This window comes from Neopsephotus bourkii, unplaced genomic scaffold (genome assembly GCF_033783945.1).
Source record: "Neopsephotus bourkii isolate Nb327-2 ecotype Australia unplaced genomic scaffold, CSIRO-AGI_Nbou_v1 NB_1663, whole genome shotgun sequence".
Taxonomy (NCBI): Eukaryota; Metazoa; Chordata; class Aves; order Psittaciformes; family Psittacidae; genus Neopsephotus; species Neopsephotus bourkii.
Window position 1 is genome coordinate 3,001,641 of NW_026902137.1, and position 21,384 is coordinate 3,023,024.

Below are 21,384 nucleotides of genomic sequence, written 5' to 3' on the forward strand. Positions count from 1 at the left end.
TGGGCAATAACTTTGCACATTTTAAATTAAGGCAGAAGAAATAGGGGGAAGAGATGATGGAATTTACACTCTGTTGGAAATAATGTTGATGCTGGCTTTTTCTTCTATTGCCATATGCCTTTGTATAATTTGTTGTTCTCCTTACAATGCACTTGAGAAACTTAGGATTGAAGTCGGTCACAAAATGATAGTGTTATACAGCAAGGGATATTTTTTTAAGGGGTTACTTATTTTCATTGTTCTAAGAATACAGGGCAGTAAGCAGACTTGTTTCATCACAAATTATACATGTTAAGAAAAATTAGCTTTTGCCTTTTGATCTATAAACATTGTACTCTTGATAGAATTACAGTCATGTTGCATGAGCTCTAAAAATACAGATGCATTATCAATAAATATTAACTGGATTCAGAAATTTGGGGTTTCATTATTGGTACATAAGCAGCTTTTTTTTTTTCAGCCTGGTAGATTTTGTGTTATGCAAAATCCCCATAGTTTTAGTATGTGCATAGGAAGACACTATTTCTGTCAGGCAGACACCTGCTTCAGTTAAGAGGTGATCTCAGTGGGAGTTCCACCCACGGTGATTATGTTAAATCCATTATATATGCATCTGGACATCAGTTGTGTAATAACATGGGCAAAGCTTGGGTGCGTTCACCTAAGAAGCTGCATCCTCCTGTATCTTTCAAGTGTATCTTTAACTTTCTTGGTCCATAAACTATTGTTGTAATGACTTTCTGAAAAATTTATATGTGTATTGCTGTGCCTACGTCTGGAAAGACAACAGCAGGTTTCAACTACTGTGTTCCATAGCACAGTCTTGAGACGAAAGAAGGCAGCTGTAGGATCAGCCTCTTGAGCTACTCATACTATAATTAGATGCACCTTTATGAACTGAAATATAAGCTGTTCTGTTCCCTTTTTATTTAGATGTCTGCCTTCTATAAGAACCTCTCTTGAGGATATTTTCATTAAATCATTCAAACCACAAATAAAAAAAAAAAATCTGTTTGTACAGGTTTTATGTCCAGAAGTACAAAATAGAAGTATTAAGATAAGACCTCTTTTTCTCTGAAAAACAAGTAGAATTGATGTTGCTGAAATGTGTATTTTGTAGTCACAGAATCAGTTTAGCATACTGCTAGCTTCCCAAAAGACATCTTGCACATGCTGCAGAGAAAAGCGATTTTTGTTAGAATCATTAGGAAGAGTCATTGTATGATTCTGTACTTCTGTACTGAAGTCTGTGAGCTCTTATTACTAGGGGGTTTCTGTACCAAAAGAGAAACTGCTAAGAGACATAAAGATGAAGACTGTATGCTTAGTTATTTTCAAAAGTAGTATTATTTAGGTTCATTATGTCTTTCTGGCTTGTTTTGGCATGTTATTAGAGATCTTTAGTTTAAAATACTTCTGATTTTAACACCAGTCATTTTGTGGATTTATTTGGCTTTTCAGTGTCATCTCTTCAAGCTACCTGGACCTACTTGGTCTCAATTTTTTGGCCTCCCTGGACCCCTCCAGTGTCAAGACTTCAGCCTCCTTGGAACTCTTTAAAATCCCCTTTTCAGATTCTTTGGATTTATCCAGTCTGAGCTCTTCATCCTCTGTGGACTTTTCCAGTCTCACTTCATCTTCTCTGGACCTTTCAAGTCTCACATCTTCAGCCTCTTCAGAGTTCTCCAGCACCTCCTCTTCAGTCTCCTTAGAGATCTCCAGTCTCACCTCTTCAGATTCCTGGGAGCACTCTAGTTTCACCTCTTCAGTTTCATTGGACTTATCAAGTCTCACTTCATCAGGATCTCTGGATCACTCTAGTTCTTTAGCCTCCTTAGACCTCTCAAGTCTCACCTCTTCACCCTCCCCAGATTTCTCCAGTCCTGCTTCTTCACCCTCCCTAGACCTCTCCAGTGTCAGTTCTTCATCCTCCCCAGATATTTCCAGTCACAACTCCTCAGCTTCCCTGGACTCCTATACAATCCCTCCACCCTCACTAGGTGTCTCAGAGCACACCTCTTCAAGCTCTTCAGACTCACTAGATCTCACCAATTTTAACTATTTCATGTTTCAAGGCTCCTCTGAATTATCTTCATCAACCTCTGCGGATGTTTCTAATATCATTCCTACACCCTTTCTGGATGTTTCCAATCTCACATTTCAGGATGCTTCTTCCCTCACTTCGTCAGTTTCTCTGGACATTTCTAATCTCACATCTTTAGTTCCCCCAGACCTATCCACTCCCACATTTCTGGATGTTGCTAATTGTACCCCTTCAGCTTCTCTTGATCTCTGCATCTAACCCTCTTGACATGTCCCTTCTCACTGCAACCTCCCTGTATCTTTCTAAACTTACCTCCGTTATGTGCTCTTTCCTAAATTCTGTCTCTCAAAGTTCTTATCTGAGAAAAATTTAGGGCTTTACAAAGATATCCTCACATCTAAACAGAACTGGGCATGAAAACAGGTCATACAGATCTACAATGGTGCCTTGTTCACAGCTGCATAAACATCAAAATGTATTCTGGAATTTTTGTAGAGCATAACTTCTGTCACTAATTTAATTTCCATTCTGTCTCAGCATGGTACCTCTCCCAGAGGTTTAATATTTTGAATTCATGCTGAACAGCAGCCTTCCAGTATCTGAAGGGGGCTATAGGGATGCTGAGAATGGACTGTTCATCAGGGACTGTAGTGCTACAACAAGGGCTAACAGGTTAAAACTTAGGAGAAGTTTAGATTGGATGTAAGGAAGAAATTCTTTACTGTTAGAGTGGTGAGGCACTGGAATGGGTTGCCTGGGGAAGTTGTGAATGCTCCATCCCTGGCGGTGTTCAAGGACAGGTTGGACAGAGCCTTGGGTGGCATGGTTTTGTGTGAAGTGTCCCTGCTGTGACAGGGGAGTTGGAACTGGATGATCTTAAGGTCCTTTCCAACCTTAACTGTTCTATGATTCTATTAATTTTTATCTGTCAAGACCACGAAATAGTGAATAGAGCTACATGTGCAAACAGTTACATCCAACTTGTATGTCTCCCATTACGGATTTAAACCTGAGAACATTGCACAGAATTGCAGGCAGAGGCATTTCACATGGAGGTAGCGAGTGAGATGTGGTGGGAAAAGAAAATGGGGGAAAAGAGCAGGTAAGATAAGGAGTAGGGAGAAGAACCAAAGAAGGTGTGGGGCAGGAACAGAGGGACACATAGGTGGAAGAAAGGTGTCCAACTCTGCTAGCATAACATTTTTCTGTCAAGGTATATTTGTGGCCTGGGCTGCCCATGAGGCTTAAAATAATCTTATTGATAACTATTTTACCTATCAAAACATTGGACATTAGCATTAAAATAGCATATGTCTCTAACATGCACTTCATCAATAAATGAAAGTACTGCAGTAATTTGTGTTGTATGCAATGTGGAGCACTGTGATGAGTGGTGCTCCTCATGAGTTGGTATTGCAACTGGTGCTCTGCCACCCACAAGGACCTTGACAGGCTTGTGAGGTGGGAACCTTATGAAGTTCAGCAAGGTCAAGTGCAAGGTCCTGCACCTGGGTTGGGGCAATCCCCCAAGCACAAAGACAGGCTCAGTGGAGAACTAATTAAGAGCAGGAGGACTTGGGCGTACTGGTTGATGAGAAGCTCCCCATGACCAGTCAGTGTGTGCTTGCAGCCCAGACCCCCTCCATGTGCTGGGCTGCACCCCCAGAGGGTGCGCAGCCAGACAACAGCTGCTGTGCTCTGGGGAGACCCCCTGCAGTCCTAATCCAGCTCTGGGACAGCAGCACAGGACGGATGTGGAGCTGTTGGATCAAGGCCAGAGGAGGCCACAGAGATGCTGTGAGGGCTGGAGCATTTCAGGTGTATGGACAAAAAATCCCATGCAAAGGCATCGTGTCTGACAGGACAAACCTCTGAACATAGCACAGGTTGGCCACACACAGATCAGAACCCCTAGCTGAAGAGTGTTTATAACTCACTGTCTCACATGCTTGCAAAACATTTTCTTTAGTCTTACCTAGAAAAAGCTAAGACCTTATGGCATAGAGGGGTAATAACTTTTTTAGCTGGAAAAATACACACTTTTAACCACTTGCTTGGATTCTTAGATTAGGACTACTCAGGAATGAATTAATATGTAACGTAAGTGCTATGTAACTAATCATTAGTCTCATTGAGGAGCCGGGTTCTATTTTCTGCTCTCCAGTTAACTAATGTGTGCTGTGTACCTGCTCTGAATCACGAAGACCTCACACACCCGCACGGTTTTGGGCGGCAAGACCCAGCTGACCACGTTTGAAAGCGAAGCTGAGACCCTCCCCAACCGGGAAGGGCCCAAACCTTTCCCAAACGGTTTCTACCGGGGAAATCACGACCATGGAACGCTGCGCGGACCACTCGCCCCTGCAGCGGACCAACAACCCCAGTGGGGGACAGTGCGAGAAGGGGCGAGGCGCCTTAGAAGGAAGGGCGGGGAGTCATTGTTCAGCCTTCTGATTGGTCGCTGCCGGAGGAGAGCGCTTCTGACTGGAGAAGCGACTGAGTAGATGCCGTTGGTCAGATTCCCTGAGGTAACTCGGATTCCGATTGGCGAAAGGATCACTCCTGGTTGTTGATTGGCTAGAGAGCAGCGCCGCGGTCTTTCCTCTTCCGGCGGTCGCTGACCTTGCCCGGGAGCAGAGCGGGCGGGTTGCGGTGGGGTTGAGGTGCAGCCTGCAGCGATGGTGGCGTACTGGCGGCAGGCCGGGCTCAGGTACCCGCCCCGCGGCCGCCGGGCTTCTTTCACGACTTCCTTCCTCGCGGGGTGGGGTGGGGTGGGGTGGGGGGAGCTTCGGGGAGGCGTTTGGTTCTCACTGTCGTTTTCTGTCCCCTTTTCTCTCCTGTGTTAGTTACATCCGGTTTTCCCAGATCTGCGCCCAAGTTGTGAGAGCGGCGATGAAGCCTCAGTACAAAGCGGAGGCAGAGAGGGCGGCAGTGGCCACGGTGAAGACCGTGAAGCCCAAGAAGGAGTAAGCTGTAAGTCCGGTGAGCTGGCCGGGTGCTGCACTGCAGCTCCTGTGCAGGTGTCCCAGTGTGGGCTGCGTTCATGGCGGTAACTGCGGTAACATGCAGTGTGTGAAAGACCAGCGCTGATCTCTGTGCATGAAACCGGGCGGACTGCTGGCTGGCTTAGCACTGACGTGTGCGGGTGCATGCAGCCGGACTGTGTATTGGAGAGGAAACTGCTTCGTCTCATTAGTTCAATAAAGTGAGATGTTCTGTAAACCAGCATCTGCTTTGAACGACTTTGCTTTGGTCGGAGTTGTTAGAGAATTAGCACAGAACTGCTTGGTTTCTATAGTAACACTCAGAGGTTATCTGTCTCCACTAAGCCAACAGCCAGCCTCCCTGAATTGCTGCTTCTTTGAACCAGCAGATTTATCTGTATAAGGGTTATCAGCTACATGTGAAAGATAGATGCTTTACCTTTATTTGTGACACTCCATACATCATGAGCAGCTGAAATCTTACAGCTTCTGTTACTCTTGGTCTCAGATTAAACATTACTGCCATTTGTTGGAAGCATACCTTGTGCATCTTCTTGAATGGAGTAACTTGTATTTTAAATCTCTCATAGGAACTGATGTGTGGTGAATACTCCAGCACCAAATGGCAAAGCTGTGGACAAGCTCAAAACTGCAGTATAATGTCATCACATTAATTGTAAAACTTGCCTCTATATACACATCAGCTTGCTAATAAAACGTAATGTCTGTTAAACAAATGCATGTGTGGGAAGTGGTGTTCCTCTTAAAGTGGTCCATTTTGCAGAGACATTCATCTTTCACTTGTGTTAAAATAATGTTCGTAGCACGGTCTGCTATTTAGCAGCATCGTATGTTTAAGGACATCTCTTGTTGGATTTCAGGGCAGTATTTCAAGTACATAAATAAGAGATTTAATCCTTGCTTAAAACGTTTCTGCCTACTTCAATGATTATAACTTCAGAAAAAAGGTGTTTTTTGCTAAAACCTATGTCAACAGGGAATATAGGCATATAACTTCAATAATTAAAAATACCTCTGCTGGTTCCTGCTGGAAGGGGTATGTTGTTGGCTTTAAAATTCTCTGTCATAGTGGTGTTCAAATTCCACTTGTGCTTAGAATAAAACAAACTTGGTGAAAATCAGTTTGATGCAGCTAAAGGTTATGGTTAAACCCTCACCATAAGAAGGATGTGGAGTTGCTGGAGGAAGTCCAGAGGAAGCCACAGAGATGCTGCGAGGGCTGGAGCAGCTCTGCTCTGGAACCAGGCTGAGAGAGCTGGGCTGGTTCAGGCTGGAGAAGAGAAGGCTCCTGACGGGGAGACCTTAGAGCAGCTCCAGTGCCTAAAAGGGCTACAGGAAACCTGGAGAGGGGCTTTGGACAAGGGCCTGTAGGGACAGGCCAAGGGGAATGGCTTTAAACTGAGAGAGGGGAGATTGAGATGAGATCTGAGGAAGTTCTTCCCTGTAAGGGTGCTGAGGCCCTGGCACAGGATGCCCAGAGAAGCTGTGGCTGCCCCATCCCTGGCAGTGTTCAAGGCCAGGTTGGACACAGGGGCTTGGAGCAAGCTGCTCTAGTGGAAGGTGTCACTGCCTGTGGGACTGCTGTTGTCTCAAACATGAGGAATTACGTTCTTGATAGTATAATAAACTCTTCTAAGAGTATCAAAACCACCCAACTCAATTTCCTCATGTTAAAAGAATAAACTGATTTTTGTCTTTCAAATATTTCAAGTATTAACGTACTTTATGGAATGATACATAATTTTTATTTTAAAGAATATTATAAATACATTATAAAGTAGATGGCTGTGAATGGCAAGAAACTTTTTCTATGAAGTTGAGATATGCCTTTGATTCAGTGATTTCTGTTGAACTTAGACCTAACTAGCTGTAAACCATTCTTTCCACTTTGTAGTACTGATAGGAAGAAAATTTACAGTAGTTTAGTTAATACATGAGAAAAAACCAAACCAGACCAAGACATTTACAAATGTCCATAACACTGTATGCTAATAATTAATAAGTCAATCTATAGTTTGAAATAGAAACAAACCACACATGGATAATGAATACAAGCTCTGCAATAATATAAGCCAGCAATGTGACAGAACTATTAAAGTACTTTTAAAAAAGTGAGGATATGCGTAATCAGTCTTTTACCCTGTGTTGTTTCCTCTCTTCTCCTGCAACTTAAGGAACTGCACTTTTCTGCAGAGCTACATCAGTCTGTGGGGTGTGTAATAAAAGAGACAATGCTGCCTTTGCAGGCCGTACAGGTGCGTGCATGGTCCTGAAACAGTAACAAGGTCACAAACAAAACAGGGACTGTTTACCTGAGAATAAATACATTTGATGAGTTGGTAGCATATTTTGCTGTTGCTTATGATCCTGGTATATATTTATACACAGGCACAGAGGCTGTATATTACATTCAGTATCAGGCAATAATCTTCAAAAGGTGAATACATTTACAAGAAAGGCTGTTAGGAGACAACTTGTCTTCGCAGTGGATTTTTTTGAGAGCAAGTCAGTGTCAACAGTTGTTTAGGAGAGTGAAACACGGCTGCCCTTAATTGCAAAAGCACTGTATTGTAATATTGGATATATTTTGGCCAGATGCTGAGAATTCTTCAGAAAGGTGCTATTTTTGGTCTGCAGGTGATGGTTACTGTTTGTTGTTTTTTTAGTGAGTGTCAACAGGCTTATTTGGTATTTTTTGATATTCCCATTGTTTTTACTGTGCTTCCTTTTCGGGGCTGGCTTCTGCTTCTACCTCTTCATATTCCTCAACATCTGCAGTGGCATCCTGGTACTGTTGGTACTCGGACACAAGGTCATTGGTATTACCTTCTGCTTCTGAAAACTCCATCTCATCCATGCCTTCACCTGTGTACCAATGGAGAAATGCTTTTCTTCTGAACATAGCTGAGAACTGTTCCGAAACCCTGATGAAGAGCTCCTGAATGGCTGTGTTATTGCCAATAAAGGTAGCTGCCATCTTCAGGCCTCGTGGTGGTATGTCACACACAGCCACTTTGACATTATTAGGGATCCACTCCACAAAGTAGGAACTATTCTTGGTCTGGACGGCCAACAACTGCTCATCCACTTCCTTGGTAGACATTCGGCCTCTGAAGATGCATGCCACCGTCAAGTAACGTCCACGACGAGGGTCACAGGCTGCCATCATGTTACGTGCATCAAACATTTGTTGAGTAAGCTCTGGCACTGAGAGGGCTCGGTACTGTTGGCTGCCTCGAGCTGTCAGTGGAGCAAAGCCTGGCATAAAGAAATGCAGGCGAGGAAAGGGCACCATGTTAACAGCCAGCTTCCTCAGATCTGCATTCAGCTGACCGGGAAAACGGAGTGAAGTTGTGACACCGCTCATCGTTAGGGACACCAAATGGTTGAGGTCACCATAGGTGGGATTGGTGAGCTTTAAAGTTCTAAAACATATATCATATAGAGCTTCATTGTCAATGCAAAAGGTTTCATCTGTATTCTCAATTAGTTGGTGGATGGAGAGGATGGCATTATATGGCTCTACAACTGTGTCGGATACTTTGGGTGAAGGAACAACACTGAAAGTGTTCATAATCCTGTCAGGATATTCTTCTCTGATTTTGTTGATGAGGAGTGTGCCCATACCTGAGCCTGTACCACCACCAAGTGAATGGATGAGCTGGAATCCCTGAAGGCAATCACAGCTCTCACACTCATTCCTGACCACATCCATGACGTTTTCAATCAGTTCAGCGCCTTCTGTGTAGTGGCCCTTAGCCCAGTTGTTCCCAGCGCCTGAATTACCTGTGAACAGAAAGAACAGCCACAAAGTTGGGAGTTAAAAGGCCATTCTGGGACAGCTGACTCCAGATACTTTGCTGACAGCAGGCTGTACATACCATGAATAAAATTGTCAGGTCGAAAGAGTGGGCCTATTTTGCTAGACCGTACACTGTCCATCGTACCAGGTTCCAGGTCCACCAAGATAGAACGGGGCACATATTTATGGGCTAGGACAAAAGTAAATGAATGTGAACAATTACTGTTAAAAGCCAAAGAGACAAGTTTATAACCTGCTTTGAAAACTCCAATCCCCCTACAGCGATTTGGGGATGTATCTTTTAATTACTTATTCTAACTTCCATGTTGGCTCTGCAAATTGCTCTGCCAGCACCCAAACAGTGCCGAACACTTACAGTAAGCCTCATTGAAGTAGACGTTAATTCGCTCAAGCTGCAGTGATGCGCCCCCGTAGTAGTTTCCAGCGATGTCAATCCCATGTTCATCACTTATCACCTCCCAGAACTGAAAAAGGAAACAGGTTCAACACTTTACAAAGATTTACTCTTTCTTCAAGACAATGTGCTCAGCACCAGATCTACTGTGCTCATGCCTGACTGCACACACAGTGAGAATTTTGCCTGAAATGGGGGATGTTTTGCCATTAACTCATTAGATCAGAGTGGGGATCCTCATCTCCCCCCTCTACAAATAAATTCAAGGCAACAGTTTAGTATGCTGCTTAGCTATTACCCATGTACTAATAGGTGGAGGCCCTCAATTTTGTCCCTTTACAGTAAAGGAAAATCAATATTAGTTTAAATAACACAGGTACTAGTTGGTATATGCTTAACATAAAAGCTGCAACAGTGGACTGGGGAGATGCACAAGTGTCATGGCAAAACTGGCTCAGCCAAATTTGTGTGCTGGCAATGCTTTCCACAAACAGATGTTGGTCCTGAGTGTCCTATCTTGACATTCACCTGGATGTCTTGTACTTGGGCTCTTATCTAGGCAGCAGCCGCAGCAGTGTTAATGTGACACACCCACCCACTTATAATGACCAGGCTGGTTTAATGTTAAAGGTCTCCTGGGTTAGCATCCAGTCTTGGTTTGGGTGTACAAATACACTCCTGCCAGCACATGCATGCTGTAGTGGTGTGTGTATGTGTGCTTTTCTTACAGGTGTTACTACACATAAGTGATTTCCAGGTCAAAGCCAACACTACCGCACTGGCTGCATTCTAACTGTCTCCGTCTAACGTGACGTTCCCTGGCCATCCACAGCTTCATGCTCCAATAAAGGGAATTAAGGTGAGATTTGTGGGAGAAATAAATGGAGGAAGAGTACAACGGAACAATCCTTCAGCTAATGTGTGTCTTTAAAGACCTCCTGGACCCAAATTAATCCAGATACCCTTTGGTTTTTGACAACTTGTCAACTAAAAAGAGGGGTATCATGCAGCAAAAAGCAGTGAGGTTTGGTAGGGTTTTTTCTCCAAGCACACAAACTCAGCAATGAATGAGTGACTTCTCCTAAGTAACAAGCATGCCAGTGTTTGAACTACACAAAAGTACTCCAAATGCCATCTCAAAAAGAGCCTCACACAGGTGGCCAGTTAGGCAGGAATCCTTCAGTGCACTTTCTGCCACTCTCAGAAAAACCCAGTTGGTCACTGATAGCACAGGTCATTCTGCTGGTTACTACAGGCCCATATTAATGATCACAGTGTGGCAGAGTTACTGCTGTATGGCTAAACTAAAGCGCTGTCTTTGCAGGCCTGGAATCACTTGTTCCCTCACTTGTCCCAGTATTTTGCAGACTAGATTAGTGCCCCTGGAAATATGAGTCTCAGCAGGAATTCACTTACAATCACCGGGACATAGTTACTGCAGATGGTTCACTCTTTGACAGTCTTAACCTTTGCATAAGGAGCAAGCCCATCTCAAGACTTTCATAACAAAATATCCACATTTGCAGCTAATGTGCCATGCATCTTACCACTGAAATAGCAAATTGTTCCCCCTGAAAGTTCCCATCCAGTAACAACATTTGGCCTGCTACCACTGGGAGCCCTTACTACTAATGACCAATACTGAAAAGAGACCTTACCTTAGATCCAATTTGGTTCCCACACTGGCCAATCTGAAGATGCACAATTTCACGCATTTTGTGTAGCGTAGACCCTTGGTGGCTACAACCCAACAGGTTTTGTGGTTGCAGTCCCCAGCACAAGCCCTCTCTGCTGCTCTATCAGCTACACCCAGAGCAGTCCGCCCCAAGGGGCCTTTTTATACTAGTGGGACTGTCACGCAGCCAGCAAGGGGAGTAGCCAGCACCTCAGGCTGCTACCAGCAGGCAAAGTGCCTATTCAGTGCCTGTGTACAGGGTACAAGGGCACAGGTACATGACTGAGTGGCTTGGAAAATTGTCACACACACCCCCCCTTACAGTTAATTCCGGTTCTCTGAGCAGCAAACAGTGTGGTTCATTAATATCTGTGTACACTGTATTTGTGGTTCATTATTTTATACGTAATATATATACAAACACATATGCATATATAGAGATCGTAGCCAAAAATGAGTGACCTTAGTTTATTAAGTACATGTGCTTCTGCCACATAACTGATGTTTTAACATCATATGAGTCATACATGACAAGATCCATAATAAAGCCAATACCAACTTTTGAGCAGTAGCCCCCTATATTCACCACATTGCCAGGCAAGCTTACAGTTCATTAATAAAGCATTATTCCCAGTGCCTAGCTGCATAAAGGATGGGTGAAGGATGGGTAACAAAAAAAAAAACAACCTTTGTAAAACTGAACTCTCAGTGATATGCATTCCTTAAACATTTAATAAGAATCCAGCAACTTCAGACAATCTAAAATCTGACTCAACTTCTCATTAACTTGCACAGATGGCCTCTCTCCCCCCCTCCCCTTTTCCACTCTTCCTTTCCTGCCATTAAGAAATACAGCATTTCTTATCTTTCTTATTTTCTTGTATCTGAGATGCAGTATTTCAGAACTTGGCAGGAAAATGCTAGAGGTGGAAATGCAGTTCTACTGAAGTTAACTGTTACGATCACTGCATTAAAGGGAATTATGTGAGGCTGAGCACAACATGACACAGTCATGTTGCCTGCTGATAAACAGGACTAATATCACTGAGCAACAGAAACCCAGAATGGACTGTCCTCTAGAAGCTTATAGGAGTTTTTTTTACATGTTAGACAGCTGTCAGTGCTTTCCTTTTAAGGACAGGAAAAGGAACTATAATTAGGAAAGCACCTTAAGTTATTTTGCATTAAAAGATGACAGTGGAAGGACTTGACTCATTGACAGTATGGGTTGCTAGAGATAAGGAATCTCTGAGCTTCCATATTGTTCCAAAAGAAAAATCAGCCTATTCCAGACTTCCCCACCACAGCTGACTTCCACTTCCTTCACCAGGCAACAGAGGAACAGGCAACTGCTCCTAAGACAAAGTTTAGCACCAGAAGCGCACTGCACAACATTCTGCCATCATCTGCCCATAGCTTGGGAGCCATCTTCAGCAGGGAGCAAGAAAAGCAAGACCTTAAATTCAGGTCAAATTAGTTGGTTTCCTTAAAACACAACAGTGTTCTCATTTATAAAACCCAGAGTTCTCTAAACAGTTTAGTTTACTCGGGAAAGCGAGCAGTGATGTTCCATTGCCACCCCGTAGGTATTTTCTGCAATGGCAACAGGTATCTTCTAGAGTTTCGTAAGACAAAATTCTGGAAAGGTTATTTGGACATTTACTTTGAAAGCAATTTTATCTTATTAATGCACACTCATAGTTGCTTTCACCACCTATGCTTAGCTAAAAGTGCAATTCTAAGTTGTAAATTCAATCGCTGCATTCTGACACTAAATATATACCACATAAAATATGCAATGCATCAATTTACAGTAGCCACAGCTTATGAAGAAGATGCTAATTCACTGTCCAAAACCAGCTGGCAAACAATTTCAGCAATAACTGTTCTCAGTGAGAGCATGTCACAAGCAAAACAAACAAAAAAGGGGAAGTAAAAGAAATGTGCAATCACATAACATTGGTTTTTCTCTTGCTAAAAATAGCTCCTTGGAATCATGTGCCTCCTCTGCAGCACTTCCTTACAGAGTCTTAAAAATGATGGCACATGACAAAGCACCTGAGGGGCTTTGAAGCCAGAGTGGTTTCGTGCCTCTCCCCTCTCCTCCCCAGCCGTGTCTCTGTGAACCCCCTGTCGCTCTTTACACGAGATGCCTGGTTCTCAGTAGATTTGGTTTCAGGCCTGTCCTCAGCTCTGAGAAACCTCAAGCCTCAAGAAACTGCCCAGTGTGGTCCCCAGGCACAGCCGTGGGACATGTGCTGGTGCAGATTAGCCGTGTGAGCGTCACCAGAGAGAGGGGACGGTGCGGCAGGGCTGGCGTCGGGGGACTTTTGGCATCAGGGTGATTAGGAGCAGCCTGACACTGGGCACAGCTATTACCAGCCTGGCTGCAGGGTTTGTTATCAGCTGCCCACTGCTTCCATTGCCTTCAGAGAGAGCCCTAGATACTAAAGCCCTGACTATGGGAGTAAGCCAAGACCACAAAAGGCCGGTTGGGGTTTTTTGTTACTGGGGTTTTTTGTTTCTCTTATTATTGCTTGTTTTTTTAATTAATACCATCACAGTACCCACTAGCAACAAATACACACGTGCAGGGAGGAATATGTGATGCTTTGTTTTTAATATGGCTTGCTTGGGAGGACATGGCTCTTCACAGTAGTGGAAAAGACTGCTGAAAGAAAGCCTATTCAATTTGAGATTAGCCTGGCTCCAGGCCACCAGATAATTTGATCTATGGATGGCTACCAGATGAGCTGACATTAGTCTCAACTAATCTGGACTAGCTGTATCATCCTTAAAGACCTTGCCAAAAAACGTTGCATTCAACAGGCAATAAAGACTGTCGGCTTCATCTTTTTGGTTTGGTTAGTAAGAAAAACTATTTAAAGACTACCTCCTGGTGGCAGGTGATCCAAGGAAAGTAAGGCAGGACTGCCCATGTAAGTTATCAGTGTAATGAGCCCGTACAGTTAAACAAATCAGTTTTGGTACAGTTGGAGTAGACAACAAAGGAGTTCATTGCCTTCCTCATACTGCAGATATATGACCCAGCAAGAACCTGGGGCCTGTGGCATGTGAATTCATCTGCCAGGTGATAAATACCCTTACTTGGGCCCTACTGCCCCCGCAGCAGTTACCGGAGAGTTTGGATCATTTGATGAATCGCCAAAAGGGTCAACTGCACAGCAGCAGGCTCAGCGCTTGCTGTGTTGGTTCCCAGTTTCTCTATTCAGAATGCAGAGCTAATAAGCCTCATGCCTTTTACAAAATGTGCTGAGCATTAAGGCAGAAAAGCTACAAGGGAAGAAGTGGTTCACTAAACCTGTCCTACTGAACATGAGACCTCTAGCCCATAGATGGGAAAGCAGAAACTGGTAGTCCACTCACACTAATTAAACCTTCTGCAGGAAAATTAGAGAACTATTTCTACTCCTGACTAAACCTTGAGGTAAATAATAAGGAATCTTCAAATGTCCTGAAGTCTAAATAACAGTCAAAGAATTGGACACAATTCCTTTGTAAACTGCACCATAAAAGGGCTTGAGAAATTCAAACTGAGGATTAGCAAAACAACCCCTATCCAAACAAGAAAGCAGCCCTGCTGCTCCCTGCACTCACAGTCACTCGGTGCAGCCTTACACAATGCTGATGTATGAGGCAAAGGTAAAGAAAGAAACCCATAACCAGTCACGCTGGGTCTGCAGCTGCTCCCATAAACAGGCTCCTTGTCACAACCCCTGTGCTCGCAGCAGCACAATGGTTTAATAGCTCCCCCCGCCTTTCCTTTTTTCGTGGGGGGGTGGGGAGGAATGGGGTGTATGTGATCAAAGTTGTTTTTCCGAGTGAACACAAGTGATCGCAGGTCTGCGTTCATTCCCTGTCACCTAAGAAACTAATTAAATACCATTAGGAAGGACTTGCCAATCTACAGCTTCCCCCAGACATAAGCTGACACTGGAACAGGCTGCCCAGGGCAGGGCTGCAGTCACCGTCCCTGTAAGTGCTCACACACGGCGCAGACGAGGCCCTCAGTGCCATGGGTCAGTGGTGGCCTTAGCAGCGCTGGGAATGATCGGACTGGATGAGCTTAAAGCTCTTTTCCAGTCCAGTAACCAGGGCCGGTAACATGGCCCAGTAAGCATAGGCCAAGCCCCAGCACGTTGCCATGATTTGTCCGTCTCTGGTATGGCCAGAATGACCACACACCTCATTTAAGTGTTTCACTAATTCTTCTGGATTTTGCAGTTGTTCGGTGGTGAAATTCCAAAGTACTGGAGGGGCCCACTGACCTGGATACCTGCCCATGCTGTCCTGCGGAAAGGAAACACCCTCGAGGTACGGACCCGCCGGAGCCCCGCAGGTGAGTGCAGCGCTCCCCTCCCCGCCCCGCCCCCTGTCCCGCCCAGCCCCACCCAGCGGGACCTCCCCTCGCCCTTAAATGCCGGCTCCGGGCCGTGCCGGGAGGGAAGGCGCTACCGGACTCAGCATAGTCGCGATGTGCCGGTGCCCCGCGTCCCTCCTCCTCGTGCTGCTCTGGGGCTGCCTCTGCCCCCTTGCCTACGCCGGCCTCTACTTCAGGGAAGGGCAGCACTGCTACAAGCCGGCCCCGCGCAGGGCGCCTGGGCTGAGGTGAGGTTCGGCCTGGCCACCCCGTCCCGCAGGGGCTGCGGACACCCCCAGCTTCCCCCGAGCGGCGCCGCGGTTTGGAGCTGGGGAAGGCGCTGAGCGGCCGCAGCGCCCGCCTGCTCGGCGGCTCTGCAAGCCCGGTGCCGCCTGGGAGGGGCTCGGTGTTGGGGGCGGTGGGCTCTGTCCGGTCGCCATCGCCCGAGGGGGCTCGGGAGGGTTCCACGGGCTGCCGTTGACCCGCGGGGCTCCGGGAGGGCGGTCCCAGGGGGAAGGGGGCTCGGCGGGGCGCAGAGGTGGTCACGGGACCGGTCACAGTGCTCGCTGTCACGTGACGGCGCCGGCCGCCGGCGGCCCTGTTACGAAACTTCCCACATGTGCCCATTGGAATCCCGGTCACGGGAATCCCGCGCTCCAGCTCCTCTCCCCCCCGCAGGACCTACCCCCGGCCGCACGAGTACCTCGACATCTCCGCGCTCCCCAAGAGCTGGGACTGGAGGAACGTCAACGGCGTCAACTACGCCAGCACCACTCGGAACCAGCACATCCCGCAGTACTGCGGGTCCTGCTGGGCACATGGCAGCACCAGCGCTCTAGCAGGTAGGCAACAAAGACCACGGCTGAGACCTGTGGATACACTGCAACAGCAGGAGTTCCCAAGCTGAAGGTCGGGAGGTTTGGTCTGGACAGACAAAAAAGGTTAAAACTCTGCACAAGGAATGTGCTTGTGGTTCCTGCCGTGCCGCTGTTCAGGGCGAGGAGCAAAAAGTGGGTTTTCTGCTCTTCACCCAGTGATGGGAGCAGCAGACGCAAAAGCATGTATCACATCTCCTTCCCTTTTTCGGTTCCTATGCCCAGAGCAGCAAGGGGCTACTCCAGCCATACCTGGGTATGAGGAAACGAATGAAGCTGCCTCTCCTGGGAAAGGCCCACAGGGCATTTGCTTCATGAGCACCATCATTCAGATGAACTGACTCCCACATTGTGCAGGAACATCTGTTTCAGCAGATTCTATCGGCCTTTTCTTGGGGAAAGGGAAGTAGGGGTTTGTTTCAGTTAAATATTTTCTCTAGAGAGAATACATAATGATTTGCATGCAACAGTTGTGCTGCAGAAATACTGTCTGCACAGGGCATGTTGTAAAAGGATTAACTGCGAAGGAGAAATAGAAGGAATTGTGCAGAACTGGAAAGACAACATAGGTCTAAGCAAACAGCAGGAATCATGAAGGATCTGTCCTTAAGCACTACAAGAATAAACACGTAAGAAATCTTGGAAGTATTAGGACAGATAAAATACAGCACCTTAATTATGTAACTTAATTGTATAAGTAAGCATGCCAGTATGTGCGTTTTCTAAGTATAAAAGGTTGATTGAAAAGAAAAAAACAAACCAGGGTATTTTTTTCTTAACTGGTGTGAACAGTTAAAGCATTCATTCCTATTCTTGTTGCTGGAAGATTAGGCTGCCATAACACCTCCCAGTTCTGTCAAATAGAGTTGAATGTTGTTAGTACTAATAGCACTAGAAGTACTACAGTGCCATCAGTTAAGACTGCTAATGCACTATGAGAAGCCGTTTATGAACACTCATTGGGAAGCTTCTTTGGCAAGTAAGCTAGTTGTATCTGCTAGTAAGCTAGCTGTTTCTGACAAAATAAGACCGCCAAGTGGCACTGCTTGTCTGGGATGGCAGGGTTGATGCAACAGTGAAGGTCTACTTATGAAAGTGCTCCTTGCCTTTTTAAAGACCTGTCTCTCAGATCCAGAAACCTGGGCTGCATGGGCCCAGATCTGCCTACATGAGTTCATGTACAAAACTCTAGTGAGACAATGTGCTTGTCAAAGCCAGGAAATGGATCTGGAAGGTTTCAGAAGCTGTGACTTAAAGAGGTCTAGGGCATGTCAAGGCTTTAAACAGATCTAGCTCATCTGTGTATTTTCTGCTGAGTTTTAATGGAAAATACTTCCCATGGAAATCCCCAGTAACACCTCAGCCTTCTGGTGTGAGCTGGGTTGTGCTGTGTGCCTCACTGTTGACAGTAGAGGCTTTTCCAACCACAGGTACTGCTGCCTGCAAACAGTTACAGTTCAGTGGAGTTTTAACACTAGTTCCAATGTGTAGCCACTCATATATTTTGCTAACAAAATACAATTTCTTATCCTTACAGACCGAATCAACATAAAGAGAAAAGGAGCATGGCCTTCTGCCTATCTCTCTGTTCAGAATGTGATTGACTGTGCTGATGCAGGATCCTGTGAAGGTGGAGACCACTCAGGTGTTTGGAAGTATGCCCATGACCATGGCATTCCAGATGAGACCTGCAACAACTACCAAGCTAAGGACCAAAGTATGATGCCTATTTGCTTTGCTGTAAGGCTTCATCCCATGCTTAGCAGAGCTTAACATTAAAAAAACCCTATAGTTTCTTGGGTTTTCAGCATACTGGTTCCTGCCTTTTGGTGTAGTACTTGCTGTTTGGCTGACAGAACGGGTTTTCCTTACAGGCTTCTCTGTGTGTCTCTTTAGCCAGACAGCATAGCATTAAATCATGCCCTGACAAGTTAGCACAGCTAAATTGTTTTAACCTAATCTCTCAAATCAGTGATACACTATCTCTAATGTATTGAAATATTTACAAGTGTCACCTCAAGCTAAACAAAGGAAAAAATGTAACCTGTTTGGTCATGTGTGACTGGAATAGTTTCTGTATCTATAGAGATGCACATCTGAAACATTTCCTCCCCAGAGCACTTAGGCCTAAGAAGTAAAGCAACTGTAACTAGTAATTGTAGAGACTTTAAATGTGGTTTCCATAAGTTCTTTTCACTGGAGTACATATTAATAATTACTCTTATTAATATCTGCCTCAAATAAGTTCAAAAAGCTTAGTGTCATATCATAATTCACTTGAAGGACAGCATTCTCTTGCAGTGATGATCCTGCTTTTGTTTTGTAGAGTGTAAGAAATTTAATCAGTGTGGCACTTGTGTCACTTTTGGAGAGTGCCATGTCATAAAGAACTATACTCTCTGGAAAGTTGCTGACTACGGGTCTGTCAATGGAAGAGAAAAGATGAAGGCAGAAATCTATACTAATGGACCAATCAGGTAAAATACATCTTGAATGGTAAAAATATTTATCTACTAGCAATACTGTGATTGAAATACTTGAAACTCAGTCCAATGACTGAAGTGTACTTCTCTGGCTTATGTTAGCCGCTCTGCATTAATGTGCAGGGCTTCAGCTAGTTTGTAGGTAAATTGAGCCCTAAAGTGAAAATATAAGAAAACCAATTGGTTTTAGCCAGGCCCCTGTCCTGATCACCTTGCATAAAAATTTGCTGCTTCTGTTTCATTACAGCTGTGGTATAATGGCTACTGAGAAGCTGGATGCTTACAGTGGAGGACTTTATACAGAGTACAACCCCTCAGCTGTGGTGAATCACATTGTATCTGTGGCTGGCTGGGGTGTAGAAAATGGAACAGAATACTGGATTGTTCGTAACTCCTGGGGTGAACCCTGGGTAAGGAAACATGGGAACAAACATGCTTAGAAAGGTGGGGTTGCAAACAGCAAGCTGCAAAGCTAGCCTGTGGATAGGAAAAGTAGAAGTCTCTTTGAACTAATATGAAGCATAACTAATCTGAAGACAAGGCTATTCAGAAAAGCTACCTGAGTTACGTCAACTCAATCCCAAATGCTGCCTTCTTTCATGAGCATGCAGCCCCTGTTATGGGCAACTCTAAGTTACTGTTAGTTGTAGGCAAAAATTAAGTCCTGGAATAGATGGGGAGGAGGGGAGGGTGTAAATTCACCTAAGCAGATTGCCCCTGTGAACCTAGTGTTATACTTCATCTTAATTCCTAGATTCACTTATAAATCATTCATATCTGGAAGACAGAACAAACATTGTCTAATTAACAATATGAATTAATTCTTTACAGGGTGAAAGAGGGTGGCTGAGAATTGTGACAAGCGCATATAAAGGTGGAAGAGGAGCAGAATACAATCTTGCTATTGAAGAGGACTGTACATATGGAGATGCTGTACTTCCTTGACTCTATAGCATACATCTTTCTGTTTAGGAACTACTTTGGAAGCTTCCCAGCACAACCTTTTTCTGTTTAAAGGATAGTAGTCTAAAATTCCTTCACAATCTAAGACCATCAGGCAGTTCTGCAAAATTAGCCCAGACAGCAACACAAAATGTCTTCAAAGTAAAACACATACAGAGCTGCCTTCAGGTATTTCCAACCTAAAAGCATTTTACCCATGCGAAAGTGGTCTGTGTTGATGCACAGTATTGAAATCATACTGACTTCAGTGCAGAAACTAAGTATCTTTTTTTTTTAATTACAAATTATGTAGGCATACTGGGAAGGAAAAAGTATACTCAATATTTGGGTCTAGAGCTTATATTCTGACAGTATTGAGCAAATATCTCACAAATGATGCTGCTCACATGGCTAAGTCTGGCCACGACATGCTAAAAACCTAAATCCTTGGCCTCCTGGTGAAACAGTGGTGTTGGAAGTCTCATGTAATGCAGTTACTTTTATGCAACCAGAATGATTTATCAGGAATTACTTGATTAAAAAAAACAATTACTTACTTGTATCCTTGCTCAAATTCTTTGCTTTACTATGTGATTGGCTGTACCCTTTTTCTCCTAATGAGGCAAAGCTTAAATTGCCACAGCCCAAAACTCTCCTGAAGGTTTCCAATTCTCTTAACACTCGGCCAGCTACCAAGTGGCAAATCAGTGTAATATCAAATGTTACTAAGTGGCATTAACTGCATTTAATAAATGGACTTCTTCTTACACAACTATAGCTGTATTACAAGACCTTACTAATGCATAGACTGGGTTGCACCTAAGAAGTAAGTAAGCTCATGTGGTAGCTTACTGAGGATGGCACTGCTTTTATTGGAATTTTTCTTGTGAAATGGCTGGTTGACAGCAGTCTACACAGCAACTATAATGGTTCAAACAATTCAGCTTAATCTTCAGTGTGCATAAATGTAGCAGAATGTAAGATACAAGTTTCAGGGAAGCATCCAATTTCAACAAGACAGAAAAGATACATTCAGATGTAGAATACCACTTCTAAATGTCAATCTTCAAAGCCTACCATAAATGAAATGAAAACAACCTGTGAATTATGTCTCACTCAAACCTGTAAGTTAAAGCTTTGTAATGGTGCAGAGGAGGGGGGAAAATGTCTTTCCCCAAACTGTATCTATCTGCTGCTTCCCAGTTGGTAGTTTCTGCAACTTACCTTTCTTCCACAGATAAACCAAAGAAGTCTGCTGCTAATGAGAAGATCAATAAAAGAATAAGATTGCTAGTATCTACGATGGAATTGAGGAGAGTGTGCTGTTCTGATCATTTAGGTTTCAAACAGCACAGCTTTTAGTACTGTGACAATGAGCATGTTTTAGACTAGATACTTTAGGCCATATTCCAGTAGGCTGATGTTTCTGGTTGGAAAGCTGGAAGATGCGCTCCTTTTTGTAAGAAAGGAGAAGTAAGTTAATCTATAAAACTGGCTGCTGTCTCAAGAAGTATTGTGGTAGCTGAAGTGCTCCCGTGCATGAATCACAACACAGAACAAGGCGATTTCCTCCTTACGTTTATGTGCAGCTGGACTTAAAAGTCTCCATGTCTTTTTAGAAAGCAGGTTCTTCAGAAAACAGATGTGCTTGGAAAAAAACACAATGGGCTTGTCTACACCCCTCTTAAACAAACAAACAGTATTTACCTGTAGAAAGAAAATCCAGCCCAATGAAAAGAAAAAATGGCCTTAATAAAACTTT

The 21,384-nt window shown here is 44.4% G+C and overlaps 3 protein-coding genes across 4 annotated transcripts; 2 read left to right on the plus strand and 1 right to left on the minus strand.

Annotated features, from left to right (window-relative positions):
• The first annotated feature begins 4,625 nt into the window (after positions 1-4,625).
• Positions 4,626-5,765, plus strand: ATP5F1E (ATP synthase F1 subunit epsilon). 2 transcript variants are annotated; one of them, XM_061375389.1, is made up of 3 exons: positions 4,626-4,754; positions 4,891-5,026; positions 5,619-5,765. In XM_061375389.1, exons 1-2 carry the CDS (start codon positions 4,723-4,725, stop codon positions 5,012-5,014), a joined length of 156 nt encoding a protein of 51 aa, XP_061231373.1. In that variant the 5' UTR covers positions 4,626-4,722; the 3' UTR covers positions 5,015-5,026; positions 5,619-5,765. The 2 variants fall into 2 exon arrangements, with proteins under 2 accessions (XP_061231373.1, XP_061231374.1); XM_061375390.1 differs by having other exon boundaries at positions 4,891-5,017.
• Positions 5,766-7,074: 1,309 nt separating this feature from the next.
• On the minus strand, positions 7,075-11,276 carry TUBB1 (tubulin beta 1 class VI). Its single transcript, XM_061375513.1, has 4 exons — positions 10,925-11,276; positions 9,228-9,336; positions 8,931-9,041; positions 7,075-8,835 (listed from the first exon to the last, which is right to left on the minus strand). The coding sequence occupies exons 1-4, from the start codon at positions 10,979-10,981 to the stop codon at positions 7,763-7,765; spliced, it is 1,350 nt and encodes a 449-aa protein (XP_061231497.1). The 5' UTR covers positions 10,982-11,276; the 3' UTR covers positions 7,075-7,762.
• A 4,077-nt stretch (positions 11,277-15,353) lies between these two features.
• Positions 15,354-19,847, plus strand: CTSZ (cathepsin Z). Its single transcript, XM_061375524.1, has 6 exons — positions 15,354-15,570; positions 16,001-16,164; positions 17,735-17,914; positions 18,524-18,674; positions 18,928-19,090; positions 19,512-19,847. Exons 1-6 carry the CDS (start codon positions 15,380-15,382, stop codon positions 19,623-19,625), a joined length of 963 nt encoding a protein of 320 aa, XP_061231508.1. The 5' UTR covers positions 15,354-15,379; the 3' UTR covers positions 19,626-19,847.
• Positions 19,848-21,384: the final 1,537 nt, after the last annotated feature.